Genomic DNA, 24017 nt, shown 5'->3' on the forward strand with positions numbered 1-24017 from the left:
AACACGGGCCAGATAAATGAACCCCCTCAGTGTCAAATGACTATGACTTGCTCTACTTTCTGTAGGTACACCAATCTGTAGAGAGCTTTGAAGTAATCGACTAAAGGAAGTTCATATTGACAAGTCTGAATGGCACCATATGCACAGTCCACACCTTTATGAACTCCCGAGTCCACACCTTTATGAACTCCTGAGTGGCGCAGTGGTCTAAGGCACTGCATCGCAGTGCTAGCTGTGTCACTAGAGATCCTGGTTCGAATCCAGGCTCTGCTGTAGCCGGCCGCAACCGGGAGACCAATGGGGCGGCGCACAATTGGCCCAGCGTCGTCCAGGGTAGGGGAGGGAATGGCCGGCAGGGAGGTAGCTCAGTTGGTAGAGCGTGGCGTTTGCAACGCCAGGGTTGTGAGTTTGACCCCCCACGGGGTGAAAAAAATAATAAATAAAATAATAATTTATGCACTAACTGTAAGTCGCTCTGGATAAGAGCGTTTGCTAAATGACGTAAAATGTAAATCTCAACCTGTGAATGATTAAGCATCCGTTTACAATTTTCACAAAACATTTATATTATTGGAGTGTCGTTTGGTAGACACTCTATCCATACAGCTTCTCTGGATTGTTATGATACGGGGACCACTTTCTCAAAATAATAAAGTAATGATGCATGGTGTTAGTTTAACAATTGCAGAGAGCAGATCATCAGACCTGGCAGATGGATGATTAATGCTTTTTTATTAGCATGGTGTTATGATTGAATAGTTCTTAAAACAGCTATTTATAAGTTAGCGATATAACATTGAAGCAGAAGGAATTTAGTTTTTTTTATTCTGATAATTGTCTTTAAGATGTATTTATATTTATTTATAATAATAATACCCCTCTTTACTTGGAGATACTGCTGCTTCTTCCCCAGAGAGACCTGTAGCCAGCTGCTGTTTTTGTAGAAGTCACCGTTGTTGTGCTGGTGGTTTCCAGTGCTAACACAGATGGATGTTTCCAGGATCGTGTTCATTACGTAACGTAACAGAAATTTTTGCAACAGAAAACAAGCGTTTCTTTTTGAACAAGTCCACGTAGTCCCTCCCTGTTTCAGACTGTTTTCTTTCGTTGCCTGCCTAATGAACACGACCAGGGGTGTCTGAAATGACTGCACTATGTTGGGAACAGGGTGCCATTTCAGCGTCACCCCGGGTTCCACTGATTAAGAGATGCTCCCTCTCCATCACGAGCACACATGTTCAGGAGAAACTTCATCCCTCTCGCACTCAATCACACACATAAAACACATGAACACGCACACATATTCAACATGGATGAAGAAATTGAGAAATAAATACACATTTTCTGATGTACGTATTCATCCCCTTCACTGATATTACTGAGAGCTAAAGGATGTAGCGTTATTCCAAGATGGCTGCCCACATGGGGTTAACAGTTAAAAGGTACAACACCCCCACCTTCACAGGATGGAATATCATCCTTGTTGTTAAGTGAACCAAACCGGCTCAAACTTTTATGATCAGGAAGGTTGGGAGTGGGGAGGCCGGAGCAGTTTCGGAGTACACAGAGTGCACGCACACTTGACATTCCATGTGGACAGAGTTTGCACTCCATGTACCCTAAAACCTGTCTGCTTCAGGACAATGCCACTTTGAACTGCCGGGCCGAGCTAAATCACAAACAAAACAAAAACGGTGGTGTGGGGGAGCAGAGATGATGCTGGGACAGTAGCCAGTTCAACAAAGTTCTCCCCCTGAGGATGATGATTGGCAGTCGGGGAGTGAAGAGTGGGGGGGCTTTAGGTTATTGGGAATTGAAGTCAATTGGCAACTTGGCATGTCAGTGGGGGGTCTGTCATAGTTGGCATAATGAGTGAGTTGCCTGGGGTGGAAGGTTTTGGAAGGTCCCTCCTCCCTCTCACAGGTAGCCCTCCTTGCGGAACTGTTCCTGCAAGATATCCCGGTACTCGTCGAAGCCCCCCTCCACTCGCCGCACGTTCCCGTGCTCACAGACCCACAGCTCTCTGCACACCAGCCGGATCAGACGCTCGTCGTGAGAGACAAGGACCACCCCACCCTGAGGAGAGAGTTAAATGGTATATACGCACATTAAAACTTCAAGTGTTCAAGTGCTATCACTTCCATTGATTGTTTGCTAGTGGTGGCCAAAATAAGCTTATAGTGGCTGTTTAAAGAAAACCGATCCATGAATTACAGTTTATCCAGATTTACTCTACTGATTAACACTAAGATAAATAAAGGACATTTTCTCTGCGACTTCCAGTGAAACAAGCTTACTTTAAATTTGTTGAGCGCTTTCGCTAGAGCCTCGATCGTTTCCATGTCCAGGTGATTGGTCGGCTCGTCAAGGATATAGAAGTTTGGACTGAGAGAGAAAGAGAGAAAACGTGAGAAAGAGAGAAACAAATATAGCTGCCAGCACCAATGAAACGGGGTGCTGGTGCTGGCTTATGAGCAGACTGAAAGAGACGGCTGCATTGAAGGATTATACATCCTTGTACATGTAACAATTCAAATTACTATGTGCAAGTGTTCACAAAATATAATAGTAAATTATTTATAGCGCCATGAAGTGGCTATTTTTGACGTAGCAATTATTCCTTTGCAAACTTTGTAGGAACTAACAAACACTGTAGTCTCCAAATCCCGAGACTTCATTTGAAGAATTGTAAAATCTTTTTAGCATTAGAATAAATGCTAGCTGTTTGAGGTTCACAACTGAATTGCTTGCTGCTTCCGTTTTTTTTTTTTATATCAACACCTGCTTTGAAATACACCTTCCTACTAGTGTCGTCAAGACCCTTAATCAGTTTCAAGGTGATCGAGCGAAGACAAGTGAAGTTGTTAATAGTTTTTACAAAGTTGCCATTTCCTCTTCCATCTTTTGACGCTTTTCTCAAACTTAGTAGAGACTGATATGATCAACATACATTCTGAGTTGAGTCAAGTCTACTGGATATGCGGTTCATGTGAAGAAGATTTTTGAAGATTTGATAAAAATTCAATATGGTCGACCTCATGGGTCCTTGCAGCAAATTTGTTCCTTAAGATGAGAAACACTGATATACCAAATTTCGTGGTTGTACGTCAAACGGGGCAGTGGGGCTGAACCTTAGACTTTAAATATTTAATACAGCGGCACCTATGGGCCAATTGGTTGCCGTTTTTGTTGTCCGAGTAGTGATGTTGATGTACTTTGATGTTGCCAAAGTATTTTAAAAATACCAATCGGGCATTGAGCTATTCCGACGAGCTATTCCGACCATTTTATTAGGGGTGCTTTGCTGCTGGCAATCCTAATAATCACAAATTCTGCGACTGATTATGACCATCTCATCATTAGGATCTTGACACTTCCCAAAATGAATAGCGTTCTCTCATGTCCTCTCTCTCCAGTTCTGTTCCTAGTGTTATCAGGGCAGTTTGACAGATGTACAGTATATTTTGTATTTACAAGGTAAGTTGGCTGAAAACAAATTCTAATTTACAGCAACGACCTGGAGATGAGTTACAGGGGAGAGAAAAGGGGTTGAACAAGCCAATTGGAAGCTGGGGATGATGATTAGGTGGCTGTGGTGGTAAGAGGGGCCATTAGGGAATTTAGCCCAGACACTGGGATTAACATATAATATAATAATAATATGCCATTTAGCAGCCGCTTTTATCCAAAGCGACTTACAGTCATGCGTGCATACAATTTTTTTTTTTTGTGTGTATGGGTGGTCCCGGGGATCGAACCCACTACCTTGGCGTTACAAGCGCCGTGCTCTACCAGCTGAGCTACAGAGGAAGGGGTTACATCCCTACTCTTGCAACAACTACCATGGGTTCTTGAGTGACCACAGAGTCTGTTTAACATCTGAAGGATAGAGAGATGGTTACATTACCATTATTAGACGTCATGGTCAGGAGGTTGTATACTGCTTGTACAAGGACGTTTTTTCAACTCAACTAAAACCAGTTTACTTCCACAAAATGACAATTTGACAATGTGTAATAATAAAATACATTACCAAGGCATGGTCATCTGGGCGAAGGCCACCCGGCTCTTCTGCCCTCCTGATAGACTGGCCACCGGCCGAGTGGCCAGCTCCCCTGTTATCCCATAGCCACCCAGCTGGTGCCTGTACTCCTCCTCGTTACGACCTGGGTGGGAGAGAGAGAAAAAAGGGGTTACAGATGACAAAGATTGCAGGCTATAGATGGGTTGGTTGTTAAGCAACATGGGCCAAAACAGACAGGGTTGGCTTAGATTGTTGCCAGAATGTAAATTATAATTAGTCTCTAATGTTTATTGAAAACATAAATACATTTGCACAATGAGCACTTGTTGTCTCTCAAATACATCTTTACAGTTCTTGGTTAGCTAGCTAGCGAATCTTAGCCATATTAGCATAGACATGACATCAGTCAAAACACCTCAAAACAAGATAAAACTAGCTGAAACGAGCCACCTACGATTCCCCACATGGCAGCTTCTTGTCATTGTTGCTAGCTATCTGGCCATCCAGAATCACAACACACTGCTTTTGCCCCATTGAAGCGAGCGCATTGTTTTTGTGACGTTGTCAGCTAACCTGTCTATAGGGATCCGTAACAACCACCAGGGTTGTGTTCATTAGGCCACACAACGAAAAAACTGGGCATTTCTTATTGGACCAAGTCCAGGTAGCCCGTCCCTGTTCCAATCAGTTTTCTTTGCATTTGGTGCCTAATGAACAAAGCCCGGGCTTTGATAATGATCAGTATTGGTATGTTTTGGTGGTAGTGGTGGTCACCTGGGAATTTGTTGAGTAGCAGCTCAATTGAACACACGTTGAGGTCCAGTTGATCCACATGGTGCTGACTGAAGTAACCGATCTTCAGGTTCCTGAGCGAGAAAGGGAAATAAAGCTGTTGTTTACTCCCCTGCACGTGCACACACACACACACACACACACACACACACAGCTTCTGAAATGTATAAGGGAGCCTGTGGACACACTCACCGATGGGCGTGTCTGATGCCGTTGACAGGCGCCAACTCTCCCATCAGTAGCTTGAGCATGGTGGATTTACCCGCCCCGTTCTCACCCACCTGAGAGAGAGCAAGAGAGCGACTGTATGTACTGCTTTAGCACAGAGCATTAGCTGTGGAAGTGTTTCACAGGTTTAAAGTACAATATTAGGGGGCCTCCCGAGTGGCCCAGCGTCGTCCGGGTTAGGGGAGGGTTTGGCCGTGGGGGCTTTACTAGGCTCATCGCGCTCTAGCGACTCCTTGTGGCGGGCAGGGCTGACTTCGGTCATCAGTTGAACAGCGTTTCCTCCGACACATTGGTGCGGCTGGCTTCCAGGTTAAGCGGGCAGGTGTTAAGAAGCACAGTTTGGCGGGTCATGTTTCGGAGGACACATGACACGACCTTTGCCTCCCGAGCCTATTGGGAAGTTGCAGCGATGAGACAAGATCGAAATTGGGGAGAAAAAGGGTGTAAAATACAATAAACAAAAAATAGAACAATTATAATAATTATGCATCCCTAACTATTAGCAGTGCATGTGATTTAGAACTTGTATCAATCAAGCTAGTTATCAGGATTGAGAGCAGTGTGTTTAATACGTACAATGCAGATGCGAGACTCCAGGTCTGCAGACACAGACAGCTGTGTGAAGAGGCGCTGGTCAGGGTTATAGTAGAACTCCACTTCATCTAACTGGAGCACTGGGGGGGACAGCTTCTCAAAGTTATCAGGGAACCTGTGGACAAACACACACACGTTAGCTCTCAGATGAATATGAGAATTGAAACCAGACTTCATTCGGGACAGGAGGAGCGGTCTCTTACTTTAAGGTGACTTCGGTTTCTTTCTCCAGAGGTTTGAGTTCAGGCCTGCAGGAGAGAAGAGCAGCGAGGGAATGGACGACGGATGACCACGATAGATATTCTTTACAATGACCATTCCCCATGCAAGATGGGAGTTATCCTTTACAATGAAATGGACTTTAAGGCTGTAATTCCCAGGAGCACTCAATGAGAGAAAGTAGGGTGGGGTGCGAGTTAACATTTTATTTTTGAAATAGATGGTTACTCACAGTTTTTCTAAGAGCTTCAGTTTGCTCTGCACCTGTGCCGCTCTGTTGGCGTTGTATCTGAACCGGTCGATAAACACCTGGGACACAGAGGGAGGTGATCAATCCACAATTATAATATATAGTAATAAGGTACTATATTATATAATCAAATAAGTATTTAGCAGGACGTTGATACGTTTGGCATATCAAGATCATATAAAATAAACACACTAATCAGCAAAAGACAAATGCTTAGAAAGTGCATTGTTTTTACGCTTGCCTTTTAGCTTGTCTGTGCGTACCTCAATGCGAGAGAAAATGTGTTGGTTCCTAACCTGGATGTGCTCTCTGTACTGAAACTGTGTGTGGGTTCCTAACCTGGATGTGCTCTCTGTACTGAAACTGTGGGTGGGTTCTAACCTGGATGTGCTCTCTGTACTGAAACTGTGTGTGGGTTCCTAACCTGGATGTGCTCTCTGTACTGAAACTGTGGGTGGGTTCTAACCTGGATGTGCTCTCTGTACTGAAACTGTGTGTGGGTTCTAACCTGGATGTGCTCTCTGTACTGAAACTGTGTGTGGGTTCTAACCTGGATGTGCTCTCTGTACTGAAACTGTGTGTGGGTTCTAACCTGGATGTGCTCTCTGTACTGAAACTGTGTGTGGGTTCCTAACCTGGATGTGCTCTCTGTACTGAAACTGTGTGTGGGTTCCTAACCTGGATGTGCTCTCTGTACTGAAACTGTGTGTGGGTTCTAACCTGGATGTGCTCTCTGTACTGAAACTGTGGGTGGGTTCCTAACCTGGATGTGCTCTCTGTACTGAAACTGTGTGTGGGTTCTAACCTGGATGTGCTCTCTGTACTGAAACTGTGGGTGGGTTCCTAACCTGGATGTGCTCTCTGTACTGAAACTGTGTGTGGGTTCTAACCTGGATGTGCTCTCTGTACTGAAACTGTGTGTTGGTTCCTAACCTGGATGTGCTCTCTGTACTGAAACTGTGTGTGGGTTCCTAACCTGGATGTGCTCTCTGTACTGAAACTGTGTGTGGGTTCCTAACCTGGATGTGCTCCCTGTACTGAAACTGTGGGTGGGTTCCTAACCTGGATGTGCTCTCTGTACTGAAACTGTGTGTGGGTTCCTAACCTGGATGTGCTCTCTGTACTGAAACTGTGGGTGGGTTCTAACCTGGATGTGCTCTCTGTACTGAAACTGTGTGTTGGTTCCTAACCTGGATGTGCTCTCTGTACTGAAACTGTGGGTGGGTTCTAACCTGGATGTGCTCTCTGTACTGAAACTGTGTGTTGGTTCCTAACCTGGATGTGCTCTCTGTACTGAAACTGGGCCTCGTACTCCCTCTGCTGGTTCTTCAGGCGGTCCTCTTTGGTCTTGACAAAGTTCTCGTAGTCGCCGCGGTAACTCTCCAGCCGCTGCGAGTGCAGGTGGATGATGTCAGTCACCACGGCGTTGAGGAAGTTCCGGTCGTGGGACACCACCAGGATGGTGGTCTGCCAGGTCTGTGGGGGGCGGAGGAGTTAAACAGGCAATATGGAAATGTAACTTGTTGCTCATGCTTTAGCTATGTCACAATTATCTCTCCTTCCTCCCAAAGTGTGCACTCGTTCACTTCCATTCACTGATTTGAAAGGAAATAACTGGTATAAGAAATATGGTGGTAACTCCACCTAGCCCATGCCTCCACTAATCCAATGTCTTTAGATTTGTAGGAAGTATTGAACGAGTGCACATTTCAGGAGAAGGGAAATATTATTGGGACACAACCTTTAAGTCACATTTTGTCTTGAGTGTTGTTTGCAATTTCATAACTCTTGATACCACACAATCCATTTGAGGCCAACCATGTATGCGTTGCTCTGGGCGTGAGCAGGTGTCCCTTCCTGCCAATTTAGCGGACCCCTTTTCTCTCAAGAACACCCCCAGAGGCAAAAGTTGAAAGCAAAGTTGAATTACCCACCACATTCTGGAAATTAAAACAACATAACGTATGTTCCTGTTTTGAAACTCATTCACACCCCTTGCCCTGGACTTGAGGAAGAAATATGGTGGAAGAAGGGCACCGAACTGGATTCGGCAATTTTACGAGTCTCGGTAAGCAGGAGTAACCTACCTGCAGGTAATTCTCCAGCCAGAGAATGGCTCGGACATCCAACATGTTGGTGGGCTCTGAGAAACAAACAGAGAGAAAGACAGAGACAGACAGTCAGTCAGAGGGTGCTTGCGCTGACTACTGGACACCATTGAACTGTTCAAAGATCCTCAAAACTAAAATACTTAATGTGGTTTAATCACTCACCATCAAGTAACAAAAGATCAGGCCTAAAAAGAGATAAAATACAAAATATACACATTATTTAGAAACTTGAAGCTTAACAATATTTAGCAGCGCCACATTTATGTCTTGATAAACTGTCTGTTGAATGTATGGTCTATACATTGAGATTCAGGAAATAACTCATAGGAGATTTATAAATGTACATAAATATTCTAATATAATCTCTATCCTTTGGATAAAAGAAGTGAGACTCACTTGGCGAAGAGCGCTCTAGCCAGAGCTAATCTCATTCTCCACCCTCCAGAAAACTCCCTGTGAAGAGAACACACACAGAGAGATCAGTTAATCACAGACAGACAGAGACAGAGACAGAGACAGACAGAGACAGACAGACAGAACTTACTTGGTTGTCTGTGTTTGCATTTTGGGAGAAAAACCTAAGCCACATAGGATGATTGAAGCTCTGTATAAGAGAGAGAGAGAGAAACAGCAAACAATCAACTCATCAAATCATCAAATGCATACACTCCTGCTACAATTATACTGCAACGTGCATAGTCGTCTGTTGTACAGTATACACACCAATGGCATTATGTATACATATAAATGCACTGCTAATGTAACGTAAAACACAGATATGACATTATACATTTACATTTTAGTCATTTAGCAGACGCTCTTATCCAGAGCGACTTACAGTTAAGTGAGTTTTTTTTCATACTTCCCCCCCCCCGTGGGAAACGAACCCACAACCCTGGCGTTGCAAACGCCATGCTCTACCAACTGAGCTACATCCCTGCCGGCCATTCCCTCCAATACCCTGGAAGACGCTGGGCCAATTGTGCGCCGCCCCATGGGTCTCCCGGTCGCTGCCGGCTACGACAGAGCCTGGATTCGAACCAGGATCTCTAGTGGCACAGCCTTAGACCACTGCGCCACTCGGGAGTTATTATATGCAGACATGTTTAGTGTGGCTCTTTACCGGGCAGGTGCCTTGTCTGCTTCAATCTCCTCCAGTTTAGCGTAGATCTCCGACAGTCGAACAGTCTCCATTCCTTCAGCACTAAAATGGAATAGAATAAACGACAGGTTTAGTGACTGATGCGGTTCAAACCCAAAAGTGTAAAAATCCTGCAACAACAACAACAACATTTAAATCTGCAAAGGCTGCCAGTATTGACTCCTTCCAATATGACCCCTCTGTTGACAGCTTTGGGGAGTATTTGGTTAAGGAAGACTGACGTACGTTCCGTTGGCGATGCGCGCATTGAGCAGGCGTTCCTCCGTCAGGAGCCCCTCCCGGACCGTGTCGCTCTCCAGCACGCTCTGCAACGCACCGGTGTCGTCGCCAGCGACCTCCTGCTCCACGTGCAGGATCGTGATGTGGGCGGGGACGCGCAGGCTGCGGCTTGCCAGCATCTTCAGCAGTGTGGTCTTCCCAAGGCCATTGCGGCCAATCAGGCCGTAGCGGCGACCTGTCGACAGAGACAGCTCTGCCCCCTGCAGCAAGGACCTGGAAAAGCAGAGAGAGACAAGTTGCTTGCACATTGCTTTACGGTACAGACTAAGACATGTCTCTGTCTCTCTCCTACTCTCTTTGTCGCTCTCTCACTGTCTGGTATTAACTAAGAGATGACATAATAAAAAGGGTAATTACACAGTAATAATCTATGATTTACTCAGTTGTTTGCGGTTCATTTAAACAAGCACTGCTATGCACCATTTGATATCAGGTAGTTGTGTTGAATTCTTTAAAGACATTTGCAGAAAGTAACTATCATAACCACATCAACTCCTTTTAAATACCAGGTAAATACTGGTGGAAGCATTGCATGATGCTGATTAGAATGAACCACCTGCTCCAGTAGGAGAATGAATGAGTTGGCTTCATCCCAAATGGCACCTTACCCTATATAGCTCGCAGATCCCGGTCAAAAGTACTGGTCCTGGTCAAAAGTACTGCACTTAATAGGGATGTGGTGCCATTTCGGACGCAGCCTAAGTGTGAACCACTCACCGCTCGCCAAACGACACGTCAAAGTTCTCGATGCGGATGTCGTAGGTGCGATTCTTCCCGGACAAGTCGACGCGACTGTCCTTCTTGCTACTGGCCTGGCTGGCTGATGCCTCCTCCAGTACCCTGAGAGAGACACAGAGACATACAGAGGGGAAAAGGAAAGAGTGAGACAGACACAGAGGGAGAGGGAGAAAGAGACAGAGGGAGAAATAGACAGAGGGAACCAGAAGGAGAGAGATAGAAGTAGAGAGAGCGAGTACAGAGGAAGAGAGACAGAGGAAGAGAGACGGAGGAATGACAAAGACAGGCAGAGGTGAAACATCAGTCCAAGTGACAACAGTCTGACACTATAACCAGACTTCAAGAGGGTGCAAAGCTGTCATCAAGGCAGAAGAATCTCAAATATAAAATATATTATGATTTGTTTAACACTTTTTTGGTTACTACATGATTCCATATGTGATATTTCATAGTTTTGATTTCTTCACTATTATTCTACAATGTAGAAAATAGTACAAATAAAGAAAAACCCTGGAATGAGTAGGTGTGTCCAAACTTTTGACTGGTACTGTATGTATGTATGTATGTATGTATGTACAGTTGAAGTCGGAAGTTTACATACACTTAGGTTGGAGTCATTAAAACTATTTTTTCCACTACTCCACAAATTTCTTGTTAACAAACTATAGTTTTGGCAAGTCGGTTAGGACATCTACTTTGTGCACGACACAAGTAATTTTTCCAACAATTGTTTACAGACATATTATTTCACTTATAATTCACTGTATCACAATTCCAGTGGGTCAGAAGTTTACATACACTAAGTTGACTGTGCCTTTAAACAGCTTGGAAAATTCCAGAAAATGATGTCATGGCTTTAGAAGCTTCTGATAGGCTAATTGACATCATTTGAGTCAATTGGAGGTGTACCTGTGGATATATTTCAAGGCCTACCTTCAAACTCAGTGCCTCTTTGCTTGACATCATAGGAAAATCAAAAGAAATCAGCCAAGACCTCAGGAAAAAAATTGTAGAGCTCCACAAGTCTGGTTCATCCTTGGGAGCAATTTCCAAACGCCTGAAGGTACCACGTTCATCTGTACAAACAATAGTATGCAAGTATAAACACCATGGGACCACGCAGCCGTCATACCGCTCAGGAAGGAGACGCGTTATATCTCCTAGAGATTAACGTACTTTGGTGCGGAAAGTGCAAATCACTCCCAGAACAACAGCAAAGGACCTTGTGAAGATGCTGGAGGAAACAGGTACAAAAGTATCTATATCCACAGTAAAACAAGTCCTATATCGACATAACCTGAAAGGCTGCTCAGCAAGGAAGAAGCCACTGCTCCAAAACCGCCACAAAAAAGCCAGACTACGGTTTGCAACTGCACATGGGGACAAAGGTCGTACTTTTTGGAGAAATGTCCTCTGGTCTGATGAAACAAACATAACTGTTTGGCCATAATGACCATCGTTATGTTTGGAGAAAAAGGGGAAGGCTTGCAAGCCGAAGAACACCATCCCTACCGTGAAGCACGGGGGTGGCAGCATCATGCTGTGGGGGTGCTTTGCTGCAGGAGGGACAGGTGCACTTCACAAAATAGATGGCATCATGAGGAAGGAAAATTATGTGGATATATTGAAGCAACATCTCAAGACTTCAGTCAGGAAGTTAAAGCTTGGTCGCAAATGGGTCTTCCAAATGGACAATGACCCCAAGCATACTTCCAAAGTTGTGGCAAAATGGCTTAAGGACAACAAAGTCAAGGTATTGGAGTGGCCATCACAAAGCCCTGACCTCAATCCTATAGAACATTTGTGGGCAGAACTGAAAAGGCGTGTGCGAGCAAGGAGGCCTACAAACCTGACTCAGTTACACCAGCTCTGTCAGGAGGAATGGGCCAAAATTAACCCAACTTATTGTGGGAAGCTTGTGGAAGGCTACCCGAAACGTTTGACCCAAGTTAAACAATTTAAAGGCAATGTTACCTAATACTAATTGAGGGTATGTAAACTTCTGACCCACTGGGAATGTGATGAAAGAAATAAACGCTGAAATAAAGCAATCATTCTCTCTACTATTATTCTGACATTTCACATTCTTAAAATAAAGTGGTGATCCTAACTGACCTAAGTCAGGGAATTCTTACTAGGATTAAATGTCATGAATTGTGAAAAACTGAGTTTAAATGTATTTGGCTAAGATGTATGTAAACTTCCGTCTTCACCTGTATGTATGTATACATACACACGCACAAATAATATATATATATATATATATATATATATATATATATATATACATACACACACATATTTACACACACACATACATACAGACACACACACAAACTCAGCAAAAAAAGAAATGTCCCTTTTTCAGGACCCTGTCATTCAAAGATAATTTGTAAAAATCCAAATAACTTCACAGATTTTCATTGTAAAGGGTTTAAACACGGTTTCCCATGCTTGTTCAATGAACCATAAACAATTAATGAACATGCACCTGTGGAACGGTCGGTAAGACACTAACAGCTTACAGACGGTAGGCAATTAAGGTCACTGTTATGAAAACTTAGGACCCTAAAGATGTCTTTCTACTGACTCTGAAAAACACCAAAAGAAAGATGCCCAGGGTCCCTGCTCATCTGCGTGAACGTGCCTTAGGCATGCTGCAAGGAGGCATGAGGACTGTAGGTGTGGCCAGGGCAATAAATCGCAATGTCCGTACTGTGAGATGCCTAAGACAGCGCTACAGGGAGACAGGACGGACAGCTGATTGTCCTCGCAGTGGCAGACCACGCGTAACAACACCTGCACAGAATCGGTACATCCGAACATCACACCTGTGGGACAGGTACAGGATGGCAACAACAACTGCCCGAGTTACACCAGGAACGCACAATCCCTCCATCAGTGCTCACACTGTCCGCAATAGGCTGAGAGAGTCTGGACTGAGGGCTTGTAGGCCTGTTGTAAGGCAGGTCCTCACCAGACATCACCGGCAACAACGTCGCCTATGGGCACAAACCCACCGTCGCTTGACCAGACAGGACTGGCAAAAAGTGCTCTTCACTGGCGAGTCGCGGTTTTGTCTCACCAGGGGTGATGGTCGGATTCACGTTTATCGTCGAATGAATGAGCGTTACACCGAGGCCTGTACTCTGGAGCGGGATCGATTTGGAGGTGGAGGGTCCATCATGGTCTGGGGCGGTGTGTCACAGCATCATCGGACTGAGCTTGTCATTATTACAGGCAATCTCAACGCTGTGCGTTACAGGGAAGATATCCTCCTCCCTCATGTGGTACCCTTCCTGCAGGCTCATCCTGACATGACCCTCCAGCATGACAATGCCATCAGCCATACTGCTCGTTCTGTGAGTGATTTCGTGCAAGACAGGAATGTCAGTGTTCTGCCATGGCCAGCGAAGAGCCCAGATCTCAATCCCATTGAGCACGTCTGGGACCTGTTGGATCGGAGGGTAAGGGCCATTCCCCCCAGAAATGTCTGGGAACTTGCAGGTGCCTTGGTGGAAGAGTGGGGTAACATCTCACAGCAAGAACAGGCAAATCTGGTGCAGTCCATGAGGAGGAGATGCACTGCAGTACTTAATGCAGCTGGTGGCCACACCAGATACTGACTGTTGCTTTTGATTTTGACCGTCCCTTTGTTCAGGGACACATTATTCAATTTCTGTCTGTGGGACTTGTTCAGTTTATGTCCCAGTTGTTGAATCTTATGTTCATACAAATATTTACACATGTTAAGTTTGCTGAAAATAAACGCAGTTGACAGTGAAAGGACATTTCTTTTTTTGTTGAGTTTATATGTATACACTACCATTCAACATTTTGGGGTCACTTAGAAATGTCCCTGTTTTCGAAAGAAAAGCAATTTTTTTGTCCATTAAAATAACATCAAATTGATCAGAAAAAAAGTGTAGACATTGTTCATGTTGTAAATGGCTATTGTAGCTGGAAACGGCTGATTTTTAATGGAATATCTACATAGGCGTACAGAGGCCCATTATCAGCAACCATCAGTCCTGTGTTCAATGGCACGTTGTGTTTGCTAATCCAAGTTTATCATTTTAAAAAGGCTAATTGATCATTAGAAAACCCTTTTGCAATTATGTTTGCACAGCTGAAAACTGTTGTGCTGATTAAAGAAGCAATAAAACTGGCCTTCTTGAGACTAGTTGAGTATCTGAAGCATCAGCAACTGTGGGTTCGATTACAGAATCAAAATGGCCAGAAACAAATAACTTTCTTCTGAAACTCGTCAGTCTATTCTTGTTCTGAGAAATGAAGGCTATTCCATGCGAGAAATTGCCAAGAAACTGAAGATCTTGTACAACACTGTGTATTACTCCCTTCACGGAACAGCGCAAACTGGCGCTAACCAGAATAGAAAGAGGAGTGGGAGGCCCCGGTGCACAACTGAGCAAAAGAGGACAAATACATTAGTGTCTAGTTTGAGAAACAGACGCCTCACAGGTCCTCAACTGGCAGCTTCATTAAATAGTACCCACAAAACACCAGTCTCAACGTCAACAGTGAAGAGGCGACCCCGGGATGCTGACCTTCTAGGCAGAGTCGCAAAGAAAAAGCCATATCTCAGACTGGCCAATAAAAAGAAAAGATTAAGATGGGCAAAAGAACACAGACACTGGACAGAGGAAGTATGGAAAAAAAGTGTAATGGACAGACTAATCAAAGTTTGAGGTGTTTGGATCACAAAGAAAATTTGTGAGACGTAGACCAAATGAAAAGATGCTGGAGGAGTGCTAGATGCCAGCTGTCAAGCATGGTGGAGGCAATGTGATGGTCTGGGGGTGCTTTGGTGGTGGTAAATTGGGAGATTTGTACAGGGTAAAAGGGATCTTGAAGAAGGAAGGCTATCACTCCATTTTGCAACGCCATGCCATACCCCGTGGACGGCGCTTGATTGGAGCCAATTTCCTCCTACAACAGGACAATGACCCAAAGCACAGCTCCAAACTATGCAAGAACTATTTAGGGAAGAAGCAGTCAGCTGGTATTCTGTCTATAATGGAGTGGCCAGCAAAGTCACTGGATCTCAACCCTATTGAGCTGTTGGGGGAGCAGCTTGACCGTATGAGACGTAAGAAGTGCCCATCAACCCAATCCAACTTGTGGGAGGTGCTTCAGGAAGCATGGGGTGAAATCTCTTCAGATTACCTCAACAAATGTACAACTAGAATGCCAAAGGTCTGCAAGGCTGTAATTGCTGCAAATGGAGTATTCTTTGACGAAAGCAAAGTTTGAAGAACACAATTATTATTTCAAGTAAAAATCATTATTTCTAACCTTGTGAAATGACTACATTTCCTATGCTTTTTGCTATATTTCCTATTAAAACTCATTTCATGTATGTTTTCATGGAAAACAAGGACGTTTCTAAGTGACCCCAAACTTTTGAACGGTAGTGTATCTTTACTTTTACTCAAGTATGACAATTGGGTACTTTTTCCACCACTGCCAACGATAAACTGTTAGCATAGTCTTCGGGTGTAGATGAAAAGCATATGAAACTCACAGTGGACCAGTCGTTTTTTGCGAATCCCGTTCATTCCTCCTCCCTTGTTTTTGCTTCAGCTTGGCTTCGGCCTTCTCTAGCTTCCTCGCGTCCACAGTCTGAGATGGTGGTGGTGGTGTGTGTGTATGCGTAAGAAGACAAAGTGGATGAAGTTGACAGGAGAAAAACATAGGTGCAAAGGACATAATACACAAGAAAATACGATGCAACAAAAATACTTTACTGTATTCTGGCCCCTCTTCATCATCCAGATCCCTTGGACATCGTTAGTGGCAGATACTGAGACGAGGGAATGAGATGCAACAATAAGTCAGGGAGGATATTAAGAAGACATAGGATAGAAATGGTAGAGAAAATAGGAAGTTTGAGCAGTAGAGGACGGGAAAGATGAAGGTCTAAAAACAGTAGACAAGACAATTACAGGCTACCAGAATGAATATCAAACATATACAGTTGAAGTCGGAAGTTTACATACACTTAGGTTGGAGTCATGAAAACTTGTTGTTGATCCAGTCCACAAATTTCTTGTTAACAAACTATAGTTTTGGCAAGTCGGTTAGGACATCTACTTTGTGCATGACACAAGTAATTTTTCCAACAATTGTTTACAGACAGATTATTTCACGTATAATTCACTGTATCACAATTCCAGTGGGTCAGAAGTTCACATACACTAAGTTGACTGTGCCTTTAAACAGCTTGGAAATTTTCAGAAAATGATGTCATGGCTTTAGAAGCTTCTGATAGGCTAATTGACATCATTTGAGTCAATTGGAGGTGTACATGTGGATGTATTTCAAGGCCAACCTTCAAACTCAGTGCCGCTTTGCTTGACATCATGGGAAAATCAAAAGAAATCAGCCAAGATCTCAGAAAAGAAATTGTAGACCTCCACAAGTCTGGTTCATCCTTGGGAGCAATTTCCAAATGCCTGAAGGTACCACGTTCATCTGTACAAACAATAGTACGCAAGCATAAACACCATGGGACCACGCAGCCGTCATACCGTTCAGGAAGGAGACGCGTTCTGTCTCCTAGAGATGAACGTACTTTGGTGCAAAAAGTGCAAATCAATCCCAGAACAACAGCAAAGGACCTTGTGAAGATGCTGGAGGAAACAGGTACAAAAGTATCTATATCCACAGTAAAACGAGTCCTATATCGACATAACCTGAAAGGCCACTCAGCAAGGAAGAAGCCACTGCTCCAAAACCGCCATAAAAAAGCCAGACTACGGTTTGCAACTGCAAATGGGGACAAAGATCGTACTTTTTGGAGATATGTCCTCTGGTCTGATGAAACAAAAATATAACTGTTTGGGCATAATGACCATCGTTATGTTTGGAGGAAAAAGGGGAAGGCTTGCAAGCCAAAGAACACCATCCCAACCGTGAAGCACAGGGGGTGGTAGCATCATGCTGTGGGGGTGCTTTGCTGGAGGAGGGAATGGTGCACTTCACAAAATAGATGGCATCATGAGGAAGGAAAATTATGTGGATATATTGAAGCAACATCTCAAGACATCAGTCAGGAAGTTTAAGCTTGGTCGCAAATGGGTCTTCCAAATGGACACTGACCCCAAGCATACTTCCAAAGTTGTGGCAAAATGGCTTAAGGACAACAAAGTCAAGGTATTGGAGTGTCCATCACAACGCCCTGACCTCAATCCTATAGAAAATGCGTGGGCAGAACTGAAAAAGCGTGTGCAAGCAAGGAGGCCTACAAACCTGACTCAGTTACACCAGCTCTGTCAGGAGGAATGGGCCAAAATTCACCCAACTTATTGTGGGAAGCTTGTGTAAGGCTACCCGAAACATTTTACCCAAGTTAAACAATTTAAAGGCAATGCTACCAAATACTAATTGAGTGTATGTAAACTTCTGACCCACTGGGAATGTGATAAAAGAAATAAAAGCTGGAATAAATAATTCTCTAATATTATTCTGACATTTCACATTCTTAAAATAACGTGGTGATTCTAACTGACATAAAACAGTAAATTTTTACTAGGATTAAATGTCAGGAATTGTGAAAAACGTTGTTTAAATGTATTTGGCTAAGGTGTATGTACATTTCCGACTTCAACTGTACATCGCTACATATACACATCTGTATACTGGACCATAAAGCTGACAACAAAGAGGACGACCTTAGTCCTCCTGCAGACAAGGCACTTACCACACTCCGCAGATATCTGAGACAACTGCACCGGAGCGTCGAGCAGCACTTGCTTTGAACCGGCATGGCCGTTACTCCTGATGGAAAAGACATAAGAGAGTATATTTTTGATGAATCAGCAAGCGAATTACATAAAATATTAGCTTTTGGTGTGTGACAATTAGTTAATTTTTGTGTTGTACACTGGTTGTGAAAGAGGTGGGTGTTAAGGTTGTGTGTGTGTGTGTGTGTGTGTGTGTTGCACTTACAGTTTAAGAGTGTTGAACATCTGCTGACAGATGTCCCGGATGTCATCCTCGTTTTTACAGTCAGCCGACGACCCCTGCAGCAGTCCTCCAATCGCGTCATACACCTCCTCTCCATCCTCAAACTCCGCCCCTCCACAGTCCAACACACCTATCACACAGGATATAAATCAGGGGCGCATTCAGAAGAATGCAACTTTTGTAACATTTCAGATAGAAAAATGCTAATAATGTGGACCTCTGACATGTATAATAAGGAATCATGTTGTCTCTATTCAACTTTCAGCTACTGAACACGGCTCAGGATACAATCTTACTTTGTCTGAGAATCTACAAGTGACACACACTTTGGGAGGGACACAACACAAAATGATATCATGAAGCAGACTTGTAAGCAGCTAGACTTAACCTGGTGCCAGATCTGTTTGTGCTTTTGACAACTTCATGCGCTCATGCTCCATAAATGGCATGTGAAATGATAGCTACAGATTGGTAATATCACATTATCTGGTGTACAAACATTTTTGTGTCCATTACTGGGCGTTACAGGAAAGCCCCATACAAACCACCGGCAGAGATTTTTCGACTAACCTGTTCTTGGCGATACTTTCTTCGTTCTCGAAAAAAGTATCTTAGAAATGTCCGTTTCCAGTTGCAGGTGGTTCTACAAAAACCATAGAAAATTCCATAGAAAGATATTCAATCCATCTTTTGTATCGAATGAGATATGCCTCTTGCACGTGTGTAGATCTAGGTTTTGGTCGCACAGTGTGACGCATCGTCATCTACTTCTACACGTGGCCACGCCGCAGAGAAACGACTAGTTCCTTCAAAGATGCTGGGAAATGCTGGATGTGCAGCAGCTATGATGGCAAGGAACAACATCAAGCAGCGCAAAACATGCATTTAATATTTTTCTGAATTTTCTGTGGTTTTTGTAGCACCACCTGCAACTGGAATTTCGTTGATGGTAGTTTGTATGGGGCTTTCCTGTAACGCCCAGTAATGGACACCAAAAATCTTTGGTTATATCACATTATCTGGCATACAAGCATGCTAGCAGATAGCCATAGTCTTCCAATCATTGCGCTAACGCTAATACTCTAACTTCCTTCATACTGGACACATAGACATAAAAATGGTTTCCACGAGTTCATCTGACTCTGGGGAAGTAGATAATCCTGAATTATCCCTTTAAACCACATCAGGAGACCTTTTGCGTGTAGTAACCCTTTAAGCCTGAGACGGGGGGGGGGGGGGGGGGGGAATTGTTGAGATTGTTTTAATATGGTCATACTAAGGAGCATTTCGCTATTTGATTTAGAATTTTAGGACCCCTTGAAGTACCAAAAAACTATTTGAAGAAAAATAAATGTTGGGCCTTAGTGCTATTAGCCCATACAAACACATTGAATAACAGATTCACTACATGGAACAACAGATAGTCCCCCCAAAAAAATCTAAAGGAAGCTTGTTCTTCAGTGTCTATCCTAAATCTGAGAGATATAAGAAAGATCAGGATTTTTGTATTTTAAAAAATTAACATGTATGTCACTAAACAGTCTCCTTATAGACAGTATGTCCATAGATTATTGTGAGGCCAAACGACATGTACAGTTGAAGTCGAAAGTTTACATACACCTTAGCCAAATACATTTAAACTCAGTTTTTCACAATTCCTGAAATTTAATCCTAGTAAAGATTCCCAGTCTTAGGTCAGTTACGATCACCACTTTATTTTAAGAATGTGAAATGTCAGAATAATAGTAGAGAGAATGATTTCTTTCAGCTTTTATTTCTTTCATCACTTTCCCAGTGGGTCAGAAGTTTACATACCCTCAATTAGTATTTGGTAGCATTGCCTTTAAATTGTTTAACTTGGGTCAAACGTTTCGGGTAGCCTTCCACAAGCTTCCCAAAATAAGTTGGGTGAATTTTGGCCCATTTCTCCTGACAGAACTGGTGTAACTGAGTCAGGTTTGTAGGCCTCCTTGCTCGCACACGCTTTTTCAGTTCTGCCCACAAATGTTCTATAGGATTGAGGTCAGGGCTTTGTGATGGCCACTCCAATACCTTGACTTTGTTGTCCTTAAGCCATTTTGCCACAACTTTGGAAGTATGCTTGGGGTCATTGTCCATTTGGAAGACCCATTTGCGACCAAGCTTAAACTTCCTGACTGATGTCTTGAGATGTTGCTTCAATATATCCACATAATGTTCCTTCCTCATGGTGCACCAGTCCTGCAGCAAAGCACCCCCAAAGCATGATGCTGCCACCCCCGTGCTTCACGGTTGGGATGGTGTTCTTTGGCTTGCAAGCCTTCCCTTTTTCCTCCAAACATATCTAGGAGACAGAACGCATCTCCTTCCTGAGCGGTATGACGGCTGTGTGGTCCCATGGTGTTTATACTTGCGTACTATTGTTTGTACAGATGAACGTGGTACCTTCAGGTTTTTGGAAATTGCTCCCAAGGATCAACCAGACTTGGAGGTCTTGGCTGATTTCTTTTGATTTTCACATGATGTCAAGCAAAGAGGCACTGAGTTTGAAGGTAGGCCTTGAAATACATCCACAGGTACACCTCCAATTGACTCAAATGATGTCAATTAGCCTATCAGAAGCTTCTAAAGCCATGACATCTTTTTCTGGAATTTTCCAAGCTGTTTAAAGGCACAGTCAACTTAGTGTATGTAAACGTCTGACCCACTGGAATTGTGATACAGTGAATTATAAGTGATATAATCTGTCTGTAAACAATTGTTGGACAAATTAGATGTCCTAACCGACTTGCCAAAACTATAGTTTGTTAACAAGAAATGTGTGGAGTGGTTGAGAAACTAGTTTTAATGACTCCAACCTAAGTGTATGTAAACTTCCGACTTCAACTGTACGTGTTCGTGAGTCTCATATTTCCAAAATCAGACGGTATAGACGTTTTTGTGAGAATACTTATTTTCGGGACGTCTCATGGCCTGACAAACACAGCTCTAGCTGTGTCACCTTTCACCGCAGATACAGAAGTGTGACATAGGCGGATGCGGTGCATTGAGACGCACCCAATGCAAAAAAAAACAGATGCACTACATGACCAAAAGTATGTGGACACCAGCTCGTCGAACATCTCATTCCAAAATCATGGGCATTAATATGGAGTTGGTCACCCCCTTTGCTCCTAGAACAGCCTCCACTCTTCCGGGAAGGCTTTCCACTAGATGTTGGAACATTACCGCGGGGACTTGCTTCCATTCAGATACAGGAGCATTAGTGATGTTCGGCACTGATGTTGGGCGATTAGGCCTGGCTCGCAGTCGGCGTTCCAATTCATCCCAAAGGTGTTCGATGGGGTGGAACTAAGGGGCGCAAACCATGAACAACAGCCCCAGAACATTATTCCTCCTCCACCAAACTTTACAGTTGGCACTATGCATTCAGGCAGGTAGCGTTCTCCTGGCATCCGCCAAACCCAGATTCATCTGTTGGACTGCCAGAAGTTGAAGCATGATTCATCACTCCAGAGAATGCGTTTCCAATGCTCCAGAGTCCAATGGTGGCGAGCTTTACACCACTCAAGCCAACGCTTAGCATTGCGCATGGTGATCTTAGGCTTGTGTGTGGCTGCTCGGCCATGGAAACCTATTTCATGAAGCTCCCGACGAACAGTTCTTGTGCTGACGTTGCTTCCAGAGGCAGTTTGGAACTCGGTAGTGAGTTTTGCAATCGAGGACATACGATTTTTATGCACTTCAGCACTTGGCAGACCCGTTCTGTGAGCTTGTGTGACCTACCAGCTCGTGGCTGAGCCGATGTTGCTCCTAGACGTTTCCACTTCACAATAACAGAACTTACAGTTGACCGGGGCAGCTCTAGCAGGGCAGATATTTGTCAAACTGCCTTGTTGGAAAGGTGGCATCCTATGACGGTGCCACTTTGAAAGTCACTGAGCTCTTCAGTAAGGCCATTCTTCTGCCAATGTTTGTCTGTGGAGATTGAATGGCTGTGTGCTCGATTTTATACACCTGTCAGCAATGGGTGTGGCTGAAATAGCCGAATCTACTCATTTGAAGGGGTGTCAACATACATTATACATACACAAATGTATCTCTAGCTTAAATTGACGGATCTTGATTGGGATTGTTGTATTATGCTAATTAGATGTATTAATGTCTACATTTGTTTTGCCACATTAGTTATATTACAGACACCTTAATGCATACTTTTAAATTATATTATGTGAGCTAAACATAAAAAATCCTTAAAGTATACTAATGTACTAATGTTACTGTCCCCACTACAACATAAACAATACTTAAATACCTGTAATTTTGTCCTTGAAATAATTAATTCAAATACTGTAGAATTCCATTCATTCCTATGGAGGTGTGCTTTTCTGAGGAGTGAGTCAAAACCTGTCAATTACCAACACATATAGCCACTGCCTTCAGAAAAGATTCAAACCCCTTGACTTTTTCTACATTTTGCTGTTACAGCCTGAATTTAAAATTGATAAATGTGTGCTCAGGCGCATGCGCACTCCCTGAACATGAACAAGACAGAAACCAGACCCATGATCATTGCTCACATGGAGCACTCCAAACAAAAGACAATGAAAAACTGTACAAGTCATAAATGATGGTTATGAAATAAACCAAAACTTGATTCTCACAAGTGTGTAGCAGGTTGTGAACTCTGCAAAACAAAGTTTCCACTCCGAGAATGAGAACGGTAAATAACTGTAGGCCTAATTAGTAATATAATGCATTAACACAAATTAATGTAACCAGATGATGGGGATTAATGGTACATTTACTATTGGTGACATGTAATAGGGAATTAATAAAAATAAACAATCAAAGGGCAAACATTTCACACAATGAAACAACATATTTTTGATGTTTTTCACTGACAGTCGCGAATCAATAATCAGCTAGGCCTTTTGCCACGCAAGCTGCCTATGAAAGACTTCCTCACATGCCATTTCTCTCCTGTTCTATTGGTTTTCATATCAACTGTCTTTCATTGTCCAGAAGCAAAAAGGCAGTCATATTAGCAACCCATCCTAAATTAGCTGTTGCATCTTTAGATTCACCCTCTTTCTAAGTTAACAGATTTTCATCTCTGTCATATATAGCAAATGTTTGAAAACAACGTTTTATTGGCTGCTTCATTACAGGAGTTGCACGGTATGTTAAGATGAATTACCATAATTGAAATGTGATTTCTGTCATTCTGAGCATGGTGGGTGGATGCCCTAATGGTTTATGCACCCAATGCATATTGGCCTGGTAGATGTCTCAAATGGCCGGTAAATTAATATCTTCCCGGTCACATTGTCAGGCGCCACATTTTCCTGACTGAAACCCTGCTGCACATCCTTGTATACCATGGGTTGTATGTGTACTTATGTTAGCAAATGTTGTATATAACAATACACACAATGTAGGCTACAAACGTATTACAACTGGAGCTGGCCAATCCTCATCTATCGCCCACCAGCTGCCCTTCGAGAGTTCCTCAATGAGCTTGACACCTTTGATAAGCTCATTTCCTGACGATGGCTCACCGCTCTTCGTCCTTGGCGACTTCAACCTCCCGACGTCTGCCTTTGATTCATTTCTTTCCAACTCTCTCTTTCTCCTCCTTGCCTTTTTGAC

The 24017-nt window shown here is 43.4% G+C and overlaps 1 protein-coding gene across 1 annotated transcript in view; it reads right to left on the reverse strand.

The window, feature by feature from the left end:
* Positions 1–715: 715 nt before the first annotated feature.
* Positions 716–24017, reverse strand: part of LOC311105918 (ATP-binding cassette sub-family F member 3-like) — a gene marked incomplete at its 5' end in the record, with an annotated part of 28990 nt that continues 5688 nt past the window's right edge. Inside the window, 20 exon segments of the mRNA XM_084148154.1 lie at positions 716–2076; positions 2298–2385; positions 4034–4166; positions 4799–4890; positions 5009–5097; positions 5621–5753; positions 5842–5886; positions 6090–6166; positions 7383–7583; positions 8195–8250; positions 8381–8403; positions 8615–8671; positions 8763–8822; positions 9342–9422; positions 9606–9872; positions 10377–10499; positions 15943–16040; positions 16166–16221; positions 18121–18197; positions 18369–18516. Of these exon segments, the coding sequence (XP_084004280.1) occupies positions 1918–2076; positions 2298–2385; positions 4034–4166; positions 4799–4890; positions 5009–5097; positions 5621–5753; positions 5842–5886; positions 6090–6166; positions 7383–7583; positions 8195–8250; positions 8381–8403; positions 8615–8671; positions 8763–8822; positions 9342–9422; positions 9606–9872; positions 10377–10499; positions 15943–16040; positions 16166–16221; positions 18121–18197; positions 18369–18516 (2063 nt within the window). The 3' untranslated portion in view covers positions 716–1917.

This window comes from Coregonus lavaretus (assembly GCF_964263955.1).
Source record: "Coregonus lavaretus genome assembly, chromosome: 30".
NCBI classification, from domain to species: Eukaryota; Metazoa; Chordata; class Actinopteri; order Salmoniformes; family Salmonidae; genus Coregonus; species Coregonus lavaretus.